The sequence below is a fragment of the Vidua macroura genome, chromosome 25 (assembly GCF_024509145.1).
Source record: "Vidua macroura isolate BioBank_ID:100142 chromosome 25, ASM2450914v1, whole genome shotgun sequence".
NCBI lineage: Eukaryota > Metazoa > Chordata > Aves > Passeriformes > Viduidae > Vidua > Vidua macroura.
In genome coordinates this window covers 1,730,131-1,744,122 of record NC_071595.1, presented here as the reverse complement: position 1 = coordinate 1,744,122, position 13,992 = coordinate 1,730,131, and the positions used below count along the sequence as shown (strand labels likewise).

At 65.6% G+C, this 13,992-nt stretch overlaps 1 protein-coding gene across 8 annotated transcripts in view; it reads left to right on the top strand.

The window, feature by feature from the left end:
- Positions 1–11,118, top strand: part of ADGRB2 (adhesion G protein-coupled receptor B2) — a 33,793-nt gene extending 22,675 nt beyond the window's left edge. For 6 of the 8 annotated variants that reach the window (XM_053998972.1, XM_053998975.1, XM_053998974.1 and 3 more), the window contains 19 exons: positions 777–852; positions 923–1,025; positions 2,087–2,130; positions 3,994–4,120; positions 4,602–4,705; positions 5,585–5,687; positions 5,902–6,052; positions 6,300–6,369; positions 6,482–6,548; positions 6,675–6,760; positions 7,323–7,421; positions 8,136–8,307; positions 8,379–8,474; positions 8,604–8,643; positions 8,775–9,433; positions 9,692–9,727; positions 10,016–10,120; positions 10,261–10,314; positions 10,427–11,118. In XM_053998972.1, the coding sequence (XP_053854947.1) occupies positions 777–852; positions 923–1,025; positions 2,087–2,130; positions 3,994–4,120; positions 4,602–4,705; positions 5,585–5,687; positions 5,902–6,052; positions 6,300–6,369; positions 6,482–6,548; positions 6,675–6,760; positions 7,323–7,421; positions 8,136–8,307; positions 8,379–8,474; positions 8,604–8,643; positions 8,775–9,433; positions 9,692–9,727; positions 10,016–10,120; positions 10,261–10,314; positions 10,427–10,621 (2,387 nt within the window). In that variant the 3' untranslated portion in view covers positions 10,622–11,118. The remainder of the gene's footprint in view (positions 1–776; positions 853–922; positions 1,026–2,086; positions 2,131–3,993; positions 4,121–4,601; positions 4,706–5,584; positions 5,688–5,901; positions 6,053–6,299; positions 6,370–6,481; positions 6,549–6,674; positions 6,761–7,322; positions 7,422–8,135; positions 8,308–8,378; positions 8,475–8,603; positions 8,644–8,774; positions 9,434–9,691; positions 9,728–10,015; positions 10,121–10,260; positions 10,315–10,426) is intronic. The other 2 variants (XM_053998973.1, XM_053998977.1) reach the window with 1 other exon arrangement.
- Positions 11,119–13,992: the final 2,874 nt, after the last annotated feature.

Sequence of the window (13,992 nt, the reverse complement as noted above, 5' to 3'; positions counted from 1 at the left end):
GCGCGCACATCTGGGAGCGTGCAGGTGTGCACGCAGGTGTGAGCGTGCACGTGGGAGTGCACATCTGGATGTGCACACATGCCTGCACACCTGGAGGTGTGCACGGTGGGAGCGTGCACATCTGGGAGCGTGCAGGTGTGCACGCAGGTGTGAACGTGCACATCTGGAAGTGCACACACGCCTGCACACCTGGAGGTGTGCACGGTGGGAGTGTGAACATCTGGGAGCGTGCGGGTGTGCACACAGGTGTGAACGTGCACATCTGGAAGTGCAGACATGCCTGCACACCTGGAGGTGTGAACGGTGGGAGCGTGCACGTCTGGGAGCGTGCAGGTGTGCACGCAGGCGTGAACGTGCACATCTGGAAGTGCACACACGCCTGCACACCTGGAGGTGTGCACGGTGGGAGCGTGCAGGTGTGCACGCAGGTGTGAGCGTGCACGTGGGAGTGCACGTCTGGATGTGCGCCCGTGTGACCCCGCACATCTGGAACTGCGCACGCGTGTGTGCACGCATGCGTGAGCCCGCACATCTGTAGGTGTGTACACGCGTCAGCGCGCACATCTGGAGGCGCCCATGAGCGCACGCCTGCTGCAGATGTGGGCTCACATCTGGCTCCCATTCACACACACACACGTCAGCCGCACCCCTAGGGCGTGCGCAGGTGACCGCGCGTGCTCTCGGGGCCGTGCGTGCGCGCCAGCGCACATCTGGGCGCACATCTGGCGTGCCCGTGTGCGCCCCGCGTGTCACCGAGCCCGCGGCTCTCTCCGCAGAAGCCGAGGAATCGTCGCACTTCGTCATCGGGGCGGTGCTGTACCGCACGCTGGGGCTCATCCTGCCCCCGCCCAGGTGAGTGGCGCCGCCCGCGGTGTCCCCTGCTGTCCCCCTGGCCTGTCACAGCCCGTGTCCCTTCCCGCAGGAGCCCCCTGGCCGTCACCTCCAAGGTGCTGACGGTGACGGTGCGCCCGCCGACCCGGCCCGCGGAGCCGCTCGTGCTGGTGGAGCTGTCCCACATCATCAACGTGAGTGTCCCCTCCCTTGGCACCGGGAATGTCCCTTCCCACCTCATCAACGTGAGTGTCCCCTCCCTTGGCACCGGGAATGTCCCTTCCCACATCATCAACGTGAGTGTCCCCTCCCTTGGCACCGGGAATGTCCCTTCCCAACTCATCAATCTGAGTGTCCCCTCCCTTGGCACCGGGAATGTCCCTTCCCAACTCATCAATCTGAGTGTCCCCTCCCTTGGCACCGGGAATGTCCCTTCCTACCTCATCAATGTGAGTGTCCCCTCCCTTGGCACCGGGAATGTCCCTTCTCAACTCATCAATCTGAGTGTCCCCTCCCTTGGCACCGGGAATGTCCCTTCCTACCTCATCAATGTGAGTGTCCCCTCCCTTGGCACCGGGAATGTCCCTTCCTACCTCATCAATGTGAGTGTCCCCTCCCTTGGCACCGGGAATGTCCCTTCCTACCTCATCAATGTGAGTGTCCCCTCCCTTGGCACCGGGAATGTCCCTTCTCATGTCACCGTGTCCCCCTTCCCACGTCACCAGTGTGTCTCCTCCCACGACATCAATGTGTCCCCCTCCAGTGGCATTAATGTTTGTCCCCCTGTGTCCCCCTTTCCACATCACCGTGACTGTTGGTGTCCCTCATCATCACTGAGTGTCCCCCTCCCACGTCATTGTGAGTGTCCCCCCCTGTGTCACCCACACAAGTGTCCCTTGTCCCACATTGTCATCGTGACTGTCCCCTCCCGTGGCGTTGCCCTTCCCCATCATCAGCCCTCCCGTGTCATCAACGAGTCTCTTCATCGCCACCATGAGTGTCCCCTTCCCCTCCCACGCCACCCATGTGTCACCCTGCTGTCCCATCGCTGTGTCCCCTCCCAGTGCCATGTTGTCACCTGCAGGCACTGAGGGCCGGGCAGGGACCAGCAGCTCCCAGTTTGTGGCATGGTCCCTGTGCCCACGGTGGGGACGTGCCAGCCCTGGGACACCCGGGGAATGTCCCCAAGGGCCACATCTCCCCGTGGGGTGGGGACGGGGCTGGGGACAGCTCTAACCTGTCCCTGTGTCCGCAGGGCACGTCCCACCCGCAGTGTGTCACCTGGGACTACTCGAGGACGTGAGTGAGGGGCAGGGCACGGGGACACAGGGACACTCTGGGGACAGGGCGGGGCTGGCAGTGCCAGGGGGCTGCTGGGAGGGAGAGGAGCAGGGATTGGGAACAGGGACAGGGAGCAGGGATGGGGACAGGGACAGGGAACAGGGAACAGGGACAGGGACAGGGATGGGGGAACAGGGATGGGGACAGGGAACAGGGATTGGAGCAGGGACAGGGGACAGGGACGGGGATGGGGACAGGGAACAGGGATGGGGACAGGGAATAGGGATTGGAACAGGGACAGGGGACAAGGATGGGGATGGGAACGTGGAACAGGAATGGGGAGCAGTGATGGGAGAGCTGGGATGGGAATAGGGACTGGAGCAGGGAAAGGGGAGAAGGGATGGGGACAGGGATGGGAGAGATGGGATGGGAATGGGATGGGAACATGGATGGGAATAGGGATGGGAGCAGGGATGGAAATAGGGATGGGAACAGGGATGGGAGCAGGGATGGGAACAGGGATGGAAATAGGGATGGGAGCAGGGATGGGAGAGCTGGGATGGGAATAGAGATTGGAGCAGGGAAAGGGGAGCAGGGATGGGAACAGGGATGGAAATAGGGATGGGAGCAGGGATGGGAGAGCTGGGATGGGAACAGGAATGGGAACAGGGATGGAAATAGGGATTGGAGCAGGGAAAGGGGAGCAGGGATGGGAACAGGGATTGGAGAGCAGGAATGGGAACGGGATGGAAACAGGGATGGGAACAGGGATGGAAATAGGGATGGGAGCAGGGATGGAAACAGGGATGGGAACAGGGATGGGAACAGGGATGGAAATAGGGATGGAAACAGGGATGGAAATAGGGATGGGAACAGGGATGGGAGCAGGGATGGGAACAGGGATGGGAGCAGGGACGAGGAGCTGGGACCATCCCTTCCCGCATCCCAGCCCCACCAGCACGGGTGATTTGAGCTCCCACGGGATCGATGTGGCCCCGGAGCCGCGGGGCTGCCTGTGCCAGGCTGCCAGATGTGATTTGTTAGTGCTGGCAGGAATGAGGGAAAGTAGGGCAGGGAGGGGGGCGGGCAGCGCTGCGGGAGGGCACTGCCAGCCCCCTGCCCAGGTAGCCACGGGAGCGCCACAGTTCGGGGTCACTGGTTCCAGTTCATCCCCCGAACTGGTGGGGAGGTGTTGGCCGTGATGAGCGTGGCAGGTCCCAGCCAGGCCCCAGGGACAGTCCCCAGCTGTCCCACAGACCCCGTTCCCGGTTTTCCTGACGTGCTGGGAGCTGTGGCTGCTCTTCCTGGGCATGGCAGTGCCACCTCCCCTCTGTGCCCCCTCACTGGGGGGGTTCCCTGGCAGGAGGGGTCCCTGTGACAGGAAGGGTCCCCATGGCAGGAGGGTCCCCAAGGGGGTGGGTCCCCATAAAAGGAGGGGTCCCCACAGTGCAGAGATCCTTCTAACAGGAGAATCCCCATGACAGAAGGATCCCCAAGTGCAGGAGGGCTCCCAAAGGCAGAGGGGTCCCCATAAAGGGGGATCCCCATGGAGGGAGGGGTCTCCATGGAGAGAGGGAATCATCACCCCCCTGGGAGGGGACACAGGTGCCAGGGGGCTCTTGGGGCTGTTCCTGCCCGTCCTGGCACTGCCCTGCCCCTCTCTGTGATGTTTCTTCCCCCTCAGATCTCTGTGGGATGATTAAACCTTTCCTCTGGATCAGCCCGGGGCAGGGATAGCTTCACGCCCTCCCCTGGCAGTGCCCCCTGGCAGTGCCCCCTGGCAAGGCCAGGAAGGGGTTAACTAACTCCGGAGAGGCGCGAGGGGCTGCGCGTGTTTGATCATTTCAAATTGCTCTCCCTCGCTCTCTTCCCATTAATCAGGGATGCTGGCTTGGGAAACTGGGACACGGAGAGCTGCCAAACCCTGGAGACCCTCCCGGCGCACACCAAATGCCAGTGCCGCCAGCTCGCCACCTTCGCCGTGCTCGCCCAGCTGCCCAGAGACCTGGTAGGGGACAGGCTGGGGACAGCCACCAGCCTGCTGGGGACACGGCATGTGGCTGAGGGGTGACCCCCGGGCTGGGTGGGAGCAGTCCCGAGGGAGGGTGGGGGTGGGCATGGAGCATTTCCTACCAGGACAAGGTGGGCACTGGAGGGTGGGGGTGTCCCCCAGCAGCCAGGGGAGGGGTCCCAGCACCCCCCAGCACTCCCCAGCAGGGTGGGTTTGTGTGGGCAGGGGCTGCCGTGGTCCCTAGAGCTCAATCCAGGGCGCTGCCGTGTGCCAGGAGGGGAGGGGGCACCCCATTGCTATTCCACCCGCGTCCCCCGTTGGCATGGAGTCCCCTTTGGCTGTGCCACCACTGTCACCGACCCCTTCTGGCACCCGGGGGTCCCAGTGAGGGGGTGGAGGGCCCCGAGGGGACAGGGGGCTGTCAGGGAGCAGTGGGGAGGGGGCTGGGCTCAGCCAGTCCCCCCCGGTGTCCCCCCAGGCCATGGACCCCTCGGGGACGCCGTCGGTGCCGCTGATGATCGGCTGTGCCGTGTCCTGCATGGCCCTGCTGACCCTGCTGGTGATCTACGCGGCCTTCTGGAGGTGACCCGAGGGCACACGGGGACCTGGGGGGCACCTGGGGCGCGAGGCCGTGTGGGGAGGGGGGTGACAAAGGGGGACACGGCACCGGGGAAGGCTCAACATCAATGGGATTAACGGGAACGGAGAACCTGGGTGGGAGAAGCTGCCTGGGACTATCCCTGCTCCTGTGGCAGCATGGGACAAGGGACAGGGACGGGGACAGGGACAAGGGACAGGGACAAGGGACAGGGATAAGGGACAGGGACAAGGGACAGGGACAGGGACAAGGGACAGGGACAAGGGACAAGGGACAGGGACAGGGACAGGGACAAGGGACAGGGACAAGGGACAGGGACGGGGACAGGGACAGGGACAAGGGACAGGGACAAGGGACAAGGGACAAGGGACAGGGACAAGGGACAGGGACAGGAACAAGGACAAGGGACAAGGGACAAAGGACAGGGATAAGGGACAGGGACAAGGGACAAGGGACAGGGACAGGGACAGGGACGGGGACGGGGATGGGGACAGGGACAGGGGACAGGGACAAGGGACAGGGATAGGGACAGGGACAAGGGACAGGGACAGGGACAAGGACAGGGACAGGGACAAGGACAGGGACAAGGACAAGGGACAGGGACAAGGGACAGGGACAGGGACAAGGGACAGGGACAAGGGACAAGGGACAGGGACAAGGGACAGGGACAGGAACAAGGACAAGGGACAAGGGACAAAGGACAAGGACAAGGGAAAGGGACGGGGACAGGGACAGGGACAAGGGACAGGGACAAGGGACAGGGACAAGGGACAGGGACAGGGACAAGGGACAGGGACAAGGGACAGGGACAAGGGACAGGGACAGGGACAGGGACAGCTGGCCCCATGGCGCTCCTGCCGCAGGTTCATCAAGTCGGAGCGCTCCATCATCCTGCTCAACTTCTGCGTCTCCATCCTGGCTTCCAACATCCTCATCCTCGTGGGCCAGTCCCAGATGCTCAGCAAGGTGGGTGCCACCACCCTGCCACCACCCTGCCACCCTCGGTGGCGTCCCAGGCCACTCGCCCGGTCCCCTGCCGGCTCCCGGCAGCAGCAGATTGGATTTGGATTAACTCGATCCCGGGATTAACTCCACGCAACGCCGGGCGTGGGGGTTTAACCGCCGCGGTGCCGGGCACGTGGCCGCGTCCCCCTGATGTCCCCGTGTCCCCACCCTGCAGGGCGTGTGCACCATGACCGCCGCCTTCCTCCACTTCTTCTTCCTCTCGTCCTTCTGCTGGGTGCTGACCGAGGCCTGGCAGTCCTACCTGGCGGTGATCGGCCGGATCCGGACACGCCTGGTCAGGAAGCGCTTCCTGTGCTTGGGATGGGGTAAGAACCCGGCCTGCGTGGGAGGGGGGCACCCCTCGCCCATCCCTGGTACCCCCCCCCCAGGCTCATCAGAAGGGAAACTGAGGCGCAGCGGAGGAAAGCAGACCCGGGTGTCTCGGTTGTGCCACCCTCAGGCCGTGGGGAGCTGTCAGAGGAGCTCCATCGCTGTCCCCACCCCCTGGGGCTGGCACAGTGGGGGACAGTGCCACCTTCCTCCGGCTCCTCCAGCCCCGTGTCCCCTCTCCAGGCTTGCCAGCCCTCGTGGTCGCCGTCTCCGTCGGCTTCACACGGACCAAAGGCTACGGGACAGCGAGCTAGTACGTGGGGACAGGGGACACGGGGCGGGGCACGGCGGCAGCTGCGGGCTGGCTGCGAGCAGGGGACGGCCACGGGGCTGTCCCCTGACACGCCACCCACGGTCCCCTGCAGCTGCTGGCTCTCGCTGGAGGGCGGTTTGCTCTACGCCTTCGTGGGACCCGCTGCTGTCATCGTGCTGGTGAGCTGCCCCCGGGAGCCCTGCGCCCCCCAAAACCCACCCGGGGTGGTGGGGGGGGGGGGGCTGGTGGCAGCTGCTGCCGCGGGCAGGGGGCTCCGTGCCAGCCCTGAGCCCACCCTCCCGCAGGTGAACATGCTGGTGGGCATCATCGTCTTCAACAAGCTCATGTCCCGTGACGGCATTTCAGATAAGTCCAAAAAGCAGCGAGCTGGGTAAGTGCCCTGCGACCCGCGGGGGGGGGTCCCCGCGGCTGCCCCCCGACCCCCGCACCCTGCCGGGGGCTGGGCACGGGGGTGCCCCGGCAGCGGGCTCAGGGCGGGGCAGATTTCACCGCATCCGTGGGCGGCGGGGGCCAAGCCCGGGGTGAGCGCAGCCCCTTGCTGGGGGCTGCTGGAGGGGCAGAATTTGGGGGGCAGCCACCCCCCCGCTCCTTCCCTCGGGGAAGGGGGGTCCGCAGGCCGCAGCCCCCCCCTCCGTGCCCGCCCCCTCCCCTGCCGCTTGGCCACCCCCCCCTCGCCATTAACAGCTGCCGCCCTCGACTAACCCGGCGCTCTCTCTCTCTCTCTCTCTTTCTTCTCCTCCTCCCATTTGCTTCTTGCCTGTGTCCGTCCATCCATCCCTCCATCCATCTGTCCGTCCCCCCCACCTCCCCCCGCCCTCTCCCCGCCGTCCTGCCTTGCTCCCTCCCCTCTCCCCGTGCCTGCATCCCCTTCCCCCCCACCCCGCGTGGCCCGGTCCTGGCTGCGGGGCGCCGGGGGGGCGCTGGGCTCGTAGCTCCAAGCCCCCCCCGTGCGGCAGCCTGCTGCTGAAATGCACCAAGTGCGGCGTGGTGTCCAGCGCGGCCATGACCTCCGCCACCGCCAGCAGTGCCATGTTAGTGCCCGTCCCGCGCCCGCCGCGCCCCCCGCCCCGAGCACAGCGCGGGGAGGTTGGGGGGGGGCTCTGGGCATCTCCCCGAAGGGGTTGGGGGGGCGGCTTGGGGGTCCCCGAGGGGAAGGAAGGGTGACGCTGTGTGCTCGGGGCGGGGTGTCCCATCACGTCTGCATGGCATGGCTTCCCATGGCAGGTCACCTCATCGCTGGGGTTGCGGGGGGGCTCTTCTGGCCTGGGGGTGGGGGCACGGGCTCGCGGGGTGTGCCCGGGACCCTCTTGCAGAGGCTGCCGAAGTCCTCGCTCACGGGGGTTTAGTCACAACGGAGGCAGCCCCAAAATTCGCTGCTAAAAAAAAAAAAAAAAAAAAAAAAGAGGATTAAAAAAAAAAAAAAAATCCCCTCTCTGCTGTTCTGGTGGCCGTGGGAGGGTGGCGGTGGCCCCGCGTCCCCCCAGCACCCTGTGGCTGTGAGGGGACAGGGACACACCTGGGGGGTCTGGAGCCCACAGGTCCCCTCAGCCCTCAGTTCCCAGCCGGCGCTGGCTTGGGGACACCGAGGAAGAGGGGACGGCTGGGTCACACAGCCCCGGCCATGCTCGCGGGGCGCGGGGCAAGGCTCGGGGGGCTGCCGCGGGGGAGGGGGGCCGTGCTCGGGGGGCTGCCCCGGGGCAGCCCCGCCCCGCGGGCTCACCCCGGCCCCTCTCTCCCTGCGCCAGGGCATCGCTGTGGAGCTCCTGCGTGGTCCTGCCTCTGCTGGCGCTGACCTGGATGTCGGCCGTGCTCGCCATGACCGACCGGCGCTCCATCCTCTTCCAGGTCCTCTTCGCCGTCTTCAACTCCGTCCAGGGCTTCGTCATCATCACCGTGCACGGCTTCCTGCGCCGAGAGGTGGGGCGGCGCCGGAGGGGTGCCGGGGGACAGCCCTGGCCGCGGGGCCGTGACCGGCTCTGTCCCCGCAGGTCCAGGACGTGGTGAAGTGTCAGGTGGGGGGGTGCAGGAGCGAGGAGAATGAAAACTCGCCCGACTCCTGCAAGAACGGGCAGGTGCAGATCCTGGTGAGTGGGTCCCCCCCTGGAGACCCCCGCCGCTGCCTGTGCCGGCCACGGTGCTTCATTTCCCCGTCTCTCTCCCTCTCTCTCTCTCCTCTCTCTCTCGCTCTCTCCCTTCTTTCTGGATTTTTATAGACAGATTTTGAAAAGGACGTTGACCTGGCGTGTCAGACAGGTGAGCTCCCCTCTGTTGTCACCTTGCCACACCTGGGAGGGACAGGCAGCACGAGCCAGGGCGTCTCTCCTGTGTCCCCCACCCTCCGCGGGACCCTCAGGGCCGGCTCTGACCCCGCTCCCTGCCCACAGTGCTGTTCAAAGAGGTGAACACCTGCAACCCCGCCACCATCACGGGCACCTTGTCCCGCATCTCCCTGGACGGGGACGAAGACCCCAAGCTCAACACGACCTCGGAGGGCGGCCTGGGCTTCTCCAGCCTGCCCGGGAACATCCCCCCCGCCAGCATCCTGGTGCAGGTGCCCAAGATGACGCCCAACGTGGTGGCGGGTCTGACCGAGCTGGGCGAGCCGCCGGCGCAGCAGCTCGGCCTGGAGGCGCCGGGTCCCGTTTACCTGTGCACCGAGAGCAGCCTGCGGCCGCTGGAATACGGCTGGATCCGGGCCCCCGAGCCCCCCCGCGAGAGCGATTACATGATGCTGCCCCGCCGCACCGGCAGCCTCAAGCCCTTCCCCCGGGACGAGGGGACGCTCGGTGCCGGCGCGGAGGAGGCGGTGCCCGGCGGGACGGGGCGCCCGGCGGCCGAAGGGGACGCCTATCCCGGTTTTGTGGCCGTGGACCACGTCAACGTGAACCTCAACCAGCCCTACGCGACGGTGAAGGCGCCCTACGGCCTCCAGTTCAAGCAGCACCCCACGGTGAGGCAGATCCTGGCCTCGGAGCTGTCGGAGCGCAGCCGCACCATGCCCCGCACCGTGCCCGGCTCTGCCATGAAAGTGGGGTCCCTGGAGGTGAGCGGGGGGCTGGTGCCCACGGTCACGCGTGTGGGGAGGGATGTGCGTGCCCAGGACACAAGTGCACGTGTAGGGTTGCATGAATCCCCCCCTGGCCATCCCACCCTTGGCGGGATGAGCTCCGTGTCCCCGGCCGGGCATGGATTGGGGCTGGCATGAGCCCCTAAACCCTGTTCCCCCTCATCCTGGCCCTGCAAAGACCTTTCCCTTTTCTTCTCCATCTCCTCCCCCTGCTCCTGCCTGTCCCCCCACCAGAGGAAGAGGTTGCGGTACTCTGACCTGGACTTCGAGGTAAGTGCTGCCATGGAGGTGTCACCGGTGCCATCGTGGGGGACTGATCCACTTTGTCCCCACTCCCTTTGCCCCGCCGGCAGCTGCTGAGCTCTGAGGGGTTTAGACCAGGCAGCAGCAAGCGTTGGCTCTGGATTAAAACACCGATGATGAGCGTGGAGTGGGCTCTGCTGCTCGTCCGGGATGCGGGGATGGGGACAGGGGTGGGGACAGTGCCGAGGGACAGGGGACAGTGCCGAGGGACAGCGGGCAGCGCCGATGGCCACAGGCTCTGCTCTGCCCCCGCAGAAGGTGATGCACACACGGAAACGCCACTCCGAGCTCTACCACGAGCTCAACCAGAAATTCCACACGCTGGACCGGTACCGGGCTCCGTCCACCGGCTCCTCCAAGGTGAGGTCCTGGAGGCCCCGTCCTGCCCTGGTGTGCACCCTGCCAGCCTTTACCTCCTCCTGCATGGACTGTGGCACCCCGGGGGAGACTGAGGGCACCCGGGGGCGCTGCTGGGGCTGAGCACTGGGGTTTTTCCTCAGCGAGAAAAGCGGTGGAGCGTCTCGTCGGGCGGCGGGGACAAGAGCACGGGCAACGTAAGTCCCGAGCCCTCCCCTGGGGGTTGTCGCATCCCATCCTGGAGAGGGCAGGAGGCGGCCGTGGGACAGAGCCAGGCATCGCTGGCCACAGCTGCCCCTCACCCTGCAGGATGTGACCGGCCCCGAGGAGCAGCGGCCGAAGGCTCCGGCCGCGCCGCCCAAGCCGTGGAGCACATTCAAGGCGATGACGCTGGGCTCGCTGCCCAGCGCCCAGCGGGACCGGCTGGAGCTGTGCCGGGCAGACTGGGACAGCCCCTGCGCCGGCCTGGACGCGGCCGACGGCGACTTCCAGACGGAGGTGTGAGCCCCGCGCCCGCCGCCGCCGCCGCCCCGCGCCCGCCGCCGCCCCGCGAGCCGGCGCGCTGCGTTTGCTCCGCGCTCCGGGGCAGCCGGGGGGGGGTCCCTGCCTGGCCGGAGCCGTTTCCCCCCCAGCCTACCCCGGGAGAGCCGCCTCCCACTCGTCCTCGCGCGGTTCCTCCTCCTGCCACCCCCAGGACGCGGGTGTGGAGGGGACCCGCGCCCTCCCCCACCCCACCCCCCCCCCCAAAAAATGCTCACCCACGCTCACGCCTGCACCCCCACCCCGGGGCAGGACCGGCCGTCGAGGCCCTCAGACCTTCGTTCTTTTCTACCGGGATGTTTCTTCACGCCGTGCACCGTGTGCACGCGAGCGGCCGCCCCCCGGGACCCCCCCCAACCCCGGGAGCCCCGCGGCCGCCCCCTCCCAGCCCTCCCCACTGTCCCCACCCCACGGGGCAGGTGCTGTCGTTGTTGGAAATAAAAGTTCACTCTCTGTGGTGCCGTGGGGCCGCGGCCGCCGCCTCGTGCTTCTCCTGGGGGCGGCTGTCACCCGGTGTCACCTCGCTCTGCCCAAAAATTCCACCCCCCCCCCCCCCCAAGCAGGGCTGATCCTGCACCCACGCGCTGCAAACGAGCATCTGATCACGGGAACCGGGAGCAGTAATCACAGAGCAATTAATCTGTGAGTAAATCAGGAACCTCGGAGGTCACCAGCACGCGGAGCCGCTCCAGGTGGGCGGCCCGGCACTGCCGGAGCATCCCGGCATCCGGAGCTGGGGGCATGGGAGATGGAGCAGCAGGACCAGCAGCTGTGGGTGGGAATGCCCAGAGCAGGAGCTGGGTCAGGACAGCGGTGCTGGAGGAGAGGACGTCTCTGCTGGTGGCTCTCAGCACATCTGGGATGAGAGATTTTTTGATCCGTGGTGGCATCATGGCGCTGAAATCCTCCCTCTGTGAGTGCCACGGCTGTGCCACGGTGGGAGCAGATCCTGGTCACGGCTCTTCCTTCCCTCTGGGAAAAGGCTCCTGAGTTCCCGAGGGCTTCCCTTGGACAGGACAGGCTTGGAAAGAGCAAAGGGCACCGCCCCGTTTGGGCTGGTGGCCACTGCCCGGTTCAGACCATGGGACAGGCCAGGGCCGCTCCCAGCCCCAGTGCTGGGACACTGGGACACGATGTGACCCTTGGAGTGGGGGAGCCTCTCCCCAGCCCCGCCAGGGGATGGAAGTACCAATTTCATAACCCAGTTCATCCCAGCAGTGCCCAGTTCAGGTTTGGGGCACTGGAAGAAGCCATTTGGGTTCCAGCGTGGCGATGGCAGTGAAGAGGAGGGGGTGGAAGAAGCCAAATTATTCCGCTGCCACCTCCTAAGGGGGATCCAGCTGCGCGGGGAGGGGACTGCCACGAGCACAAGGATTTTGGCTGCCCATGCCAGGGGTCAGGACCGTGGGTGACAGCTCCTGGCACAGCCGTGGGGCTCGGGCGTGGCTCCCAGCCCCATGGAGGGTGCGGGTCAGGGTCACCATCCCCTCCCTGGGGTGTCCCCCCGCTGGTCCCTAATTCTGCTGGAAATTCTGCTGGAAATTCTGCAGCCACATCCTCCAGCTCTGGTTTCTGCGAGCTGCCACGCACTGGGATCCCCCCCCCCGCCCCCTGCTTTGGGGGATCCGGGGCCTGCTCCAGCTCCCCTCCTCTCCATCCCAGCCAAACACAGCCGCGAGAGGCAGCGCCAGGGTTTCCTGGGGCATCTGTTGGCAATTAGCAGCTTTTATTACTCATGGAGACGCCAGATGGGGCGAGGGAACGGAGCCCGGGCGAGAGGCAACAGGCTCGTGGTGTGTCCCAGCATAAGGGGACAAGGGACAGCCCCCAGTCCTGCGCGACGGGGGCTGCGGGCTGGGTCGGAGCAGATCCCAGAGCTCTGGAGAGAGTTTTCCATCTGCAGCTCCCATGGGAGCCAGGCTGTGTCCCCCCCCCCCCCCCCAGTGCCAAAAAGGTGCGGTTTGGGGGGCGGAAATGATGGAGGAGCCGCTCTGAGGCTGCGCGGGGGGACGGGAGCTCCGCGGAGCTTCTCGCTCCGCTGCCCGGGAAAGAAAACTTCACCAAAAAGAGGCAAAAGTGCTGTTCTAGCACCGCGGATACAAATGGCCCAAGGAAGCTGGAAAGAATTCCTGCAGGCGCTTTCTTTCCTGACTGGAATTAGGCGGGGAAGGGGGAATTGTGCCTGGATTGGTGCAGAAATTCGTGCTGAGCCGCTGAAATCCTTGCCGCAGGAATTCCCTCCTGTGCCTTGTCCAGGCCGGCAGCTGCCTCTGAGCCAGCGTGCTCCGGACGGCGTCACCCCAACCCTCATTCCCTGGATTTGGGGAGCATTTTGGGGGGGGACTGAGCTCGGGGTGAGAAGCGGGGAGCCCCAGGGTAACACAACGGCCGCGGTGACGCTTCGGGCTCGGAGGCAAAATTATCTCCAGCCCCAAAACTGTCGGGCTCTGCTCCGGCTCGTGTTTTTTGGCAGGCGGCGCGGCAGTTTCTTGGAAGCACAGCGTGCCTCTGCTTTTTCCATGATGGGATGGTGGGCAGGGGCTGCAGGATCCTGCTTTCCATCCCCCCGCTGGGCGCCGCTCCAAGCCAGAGTTCTGGGGAGGCGGGATCCGGCTTCTTTTTCCCTCTGGAAATGCCGATCCCGTGCTCTGGAACAGCGACGGGAAGCAGGAGCTGCGTGGAGCGGGGTTTTCCACCCCTGGGGGTGTCGGCGTCGCTTTGTGCCACTGGGCTGGGGGCAACGAGCCCAGCGGAGCACCCTGGGAAGTGAGGGAAACTGAGGCACGGGAAGGGTGCCTCAGTTGTAAGCCCTCCGAAGTGTTTTGCAGATGAATTGAGGATCCTGGGAGCTGCGGAGGGTGGGATGAGGCTGCCCGTCATCCCTGCTCTGTTCTGGGGTTGGGATGGGATGTGGGGCCGGTTTTGGGGCCGTGCCCCCCCCCAGGACACACAAACCCAGGTTCACCGCTGCTGGGTGGCCCCAAACAAAGAACAGCTCAAGGAGAACAATCATCCCAAACGCGAGAACGTGGAAAGTTTCGCTGTGCTTTCGTTCCCACTTGCTTTAATCACCGTTAATTACCTCAGCAGGCGCCTCGCGGGAGCGTTGTCACCACGTCGCCGGGACTGGCGGGCAAGCGACTGGCGGAGCCGAGCCGCTGGGGTTGCCCACGACAGCATATTTACTGCCTCAGCATAACCAGCAGTTGTTAATTAGCGAGTTTATTGAGATCCATGCGTCCCTCGCGCGTCTCTAAAGCTGCAGCCTAAACAGATCCATCACAATTTGGGAGAAAACGCAGCTGAGCCATCCTGAGCGCCCTGTGCCACCCCAG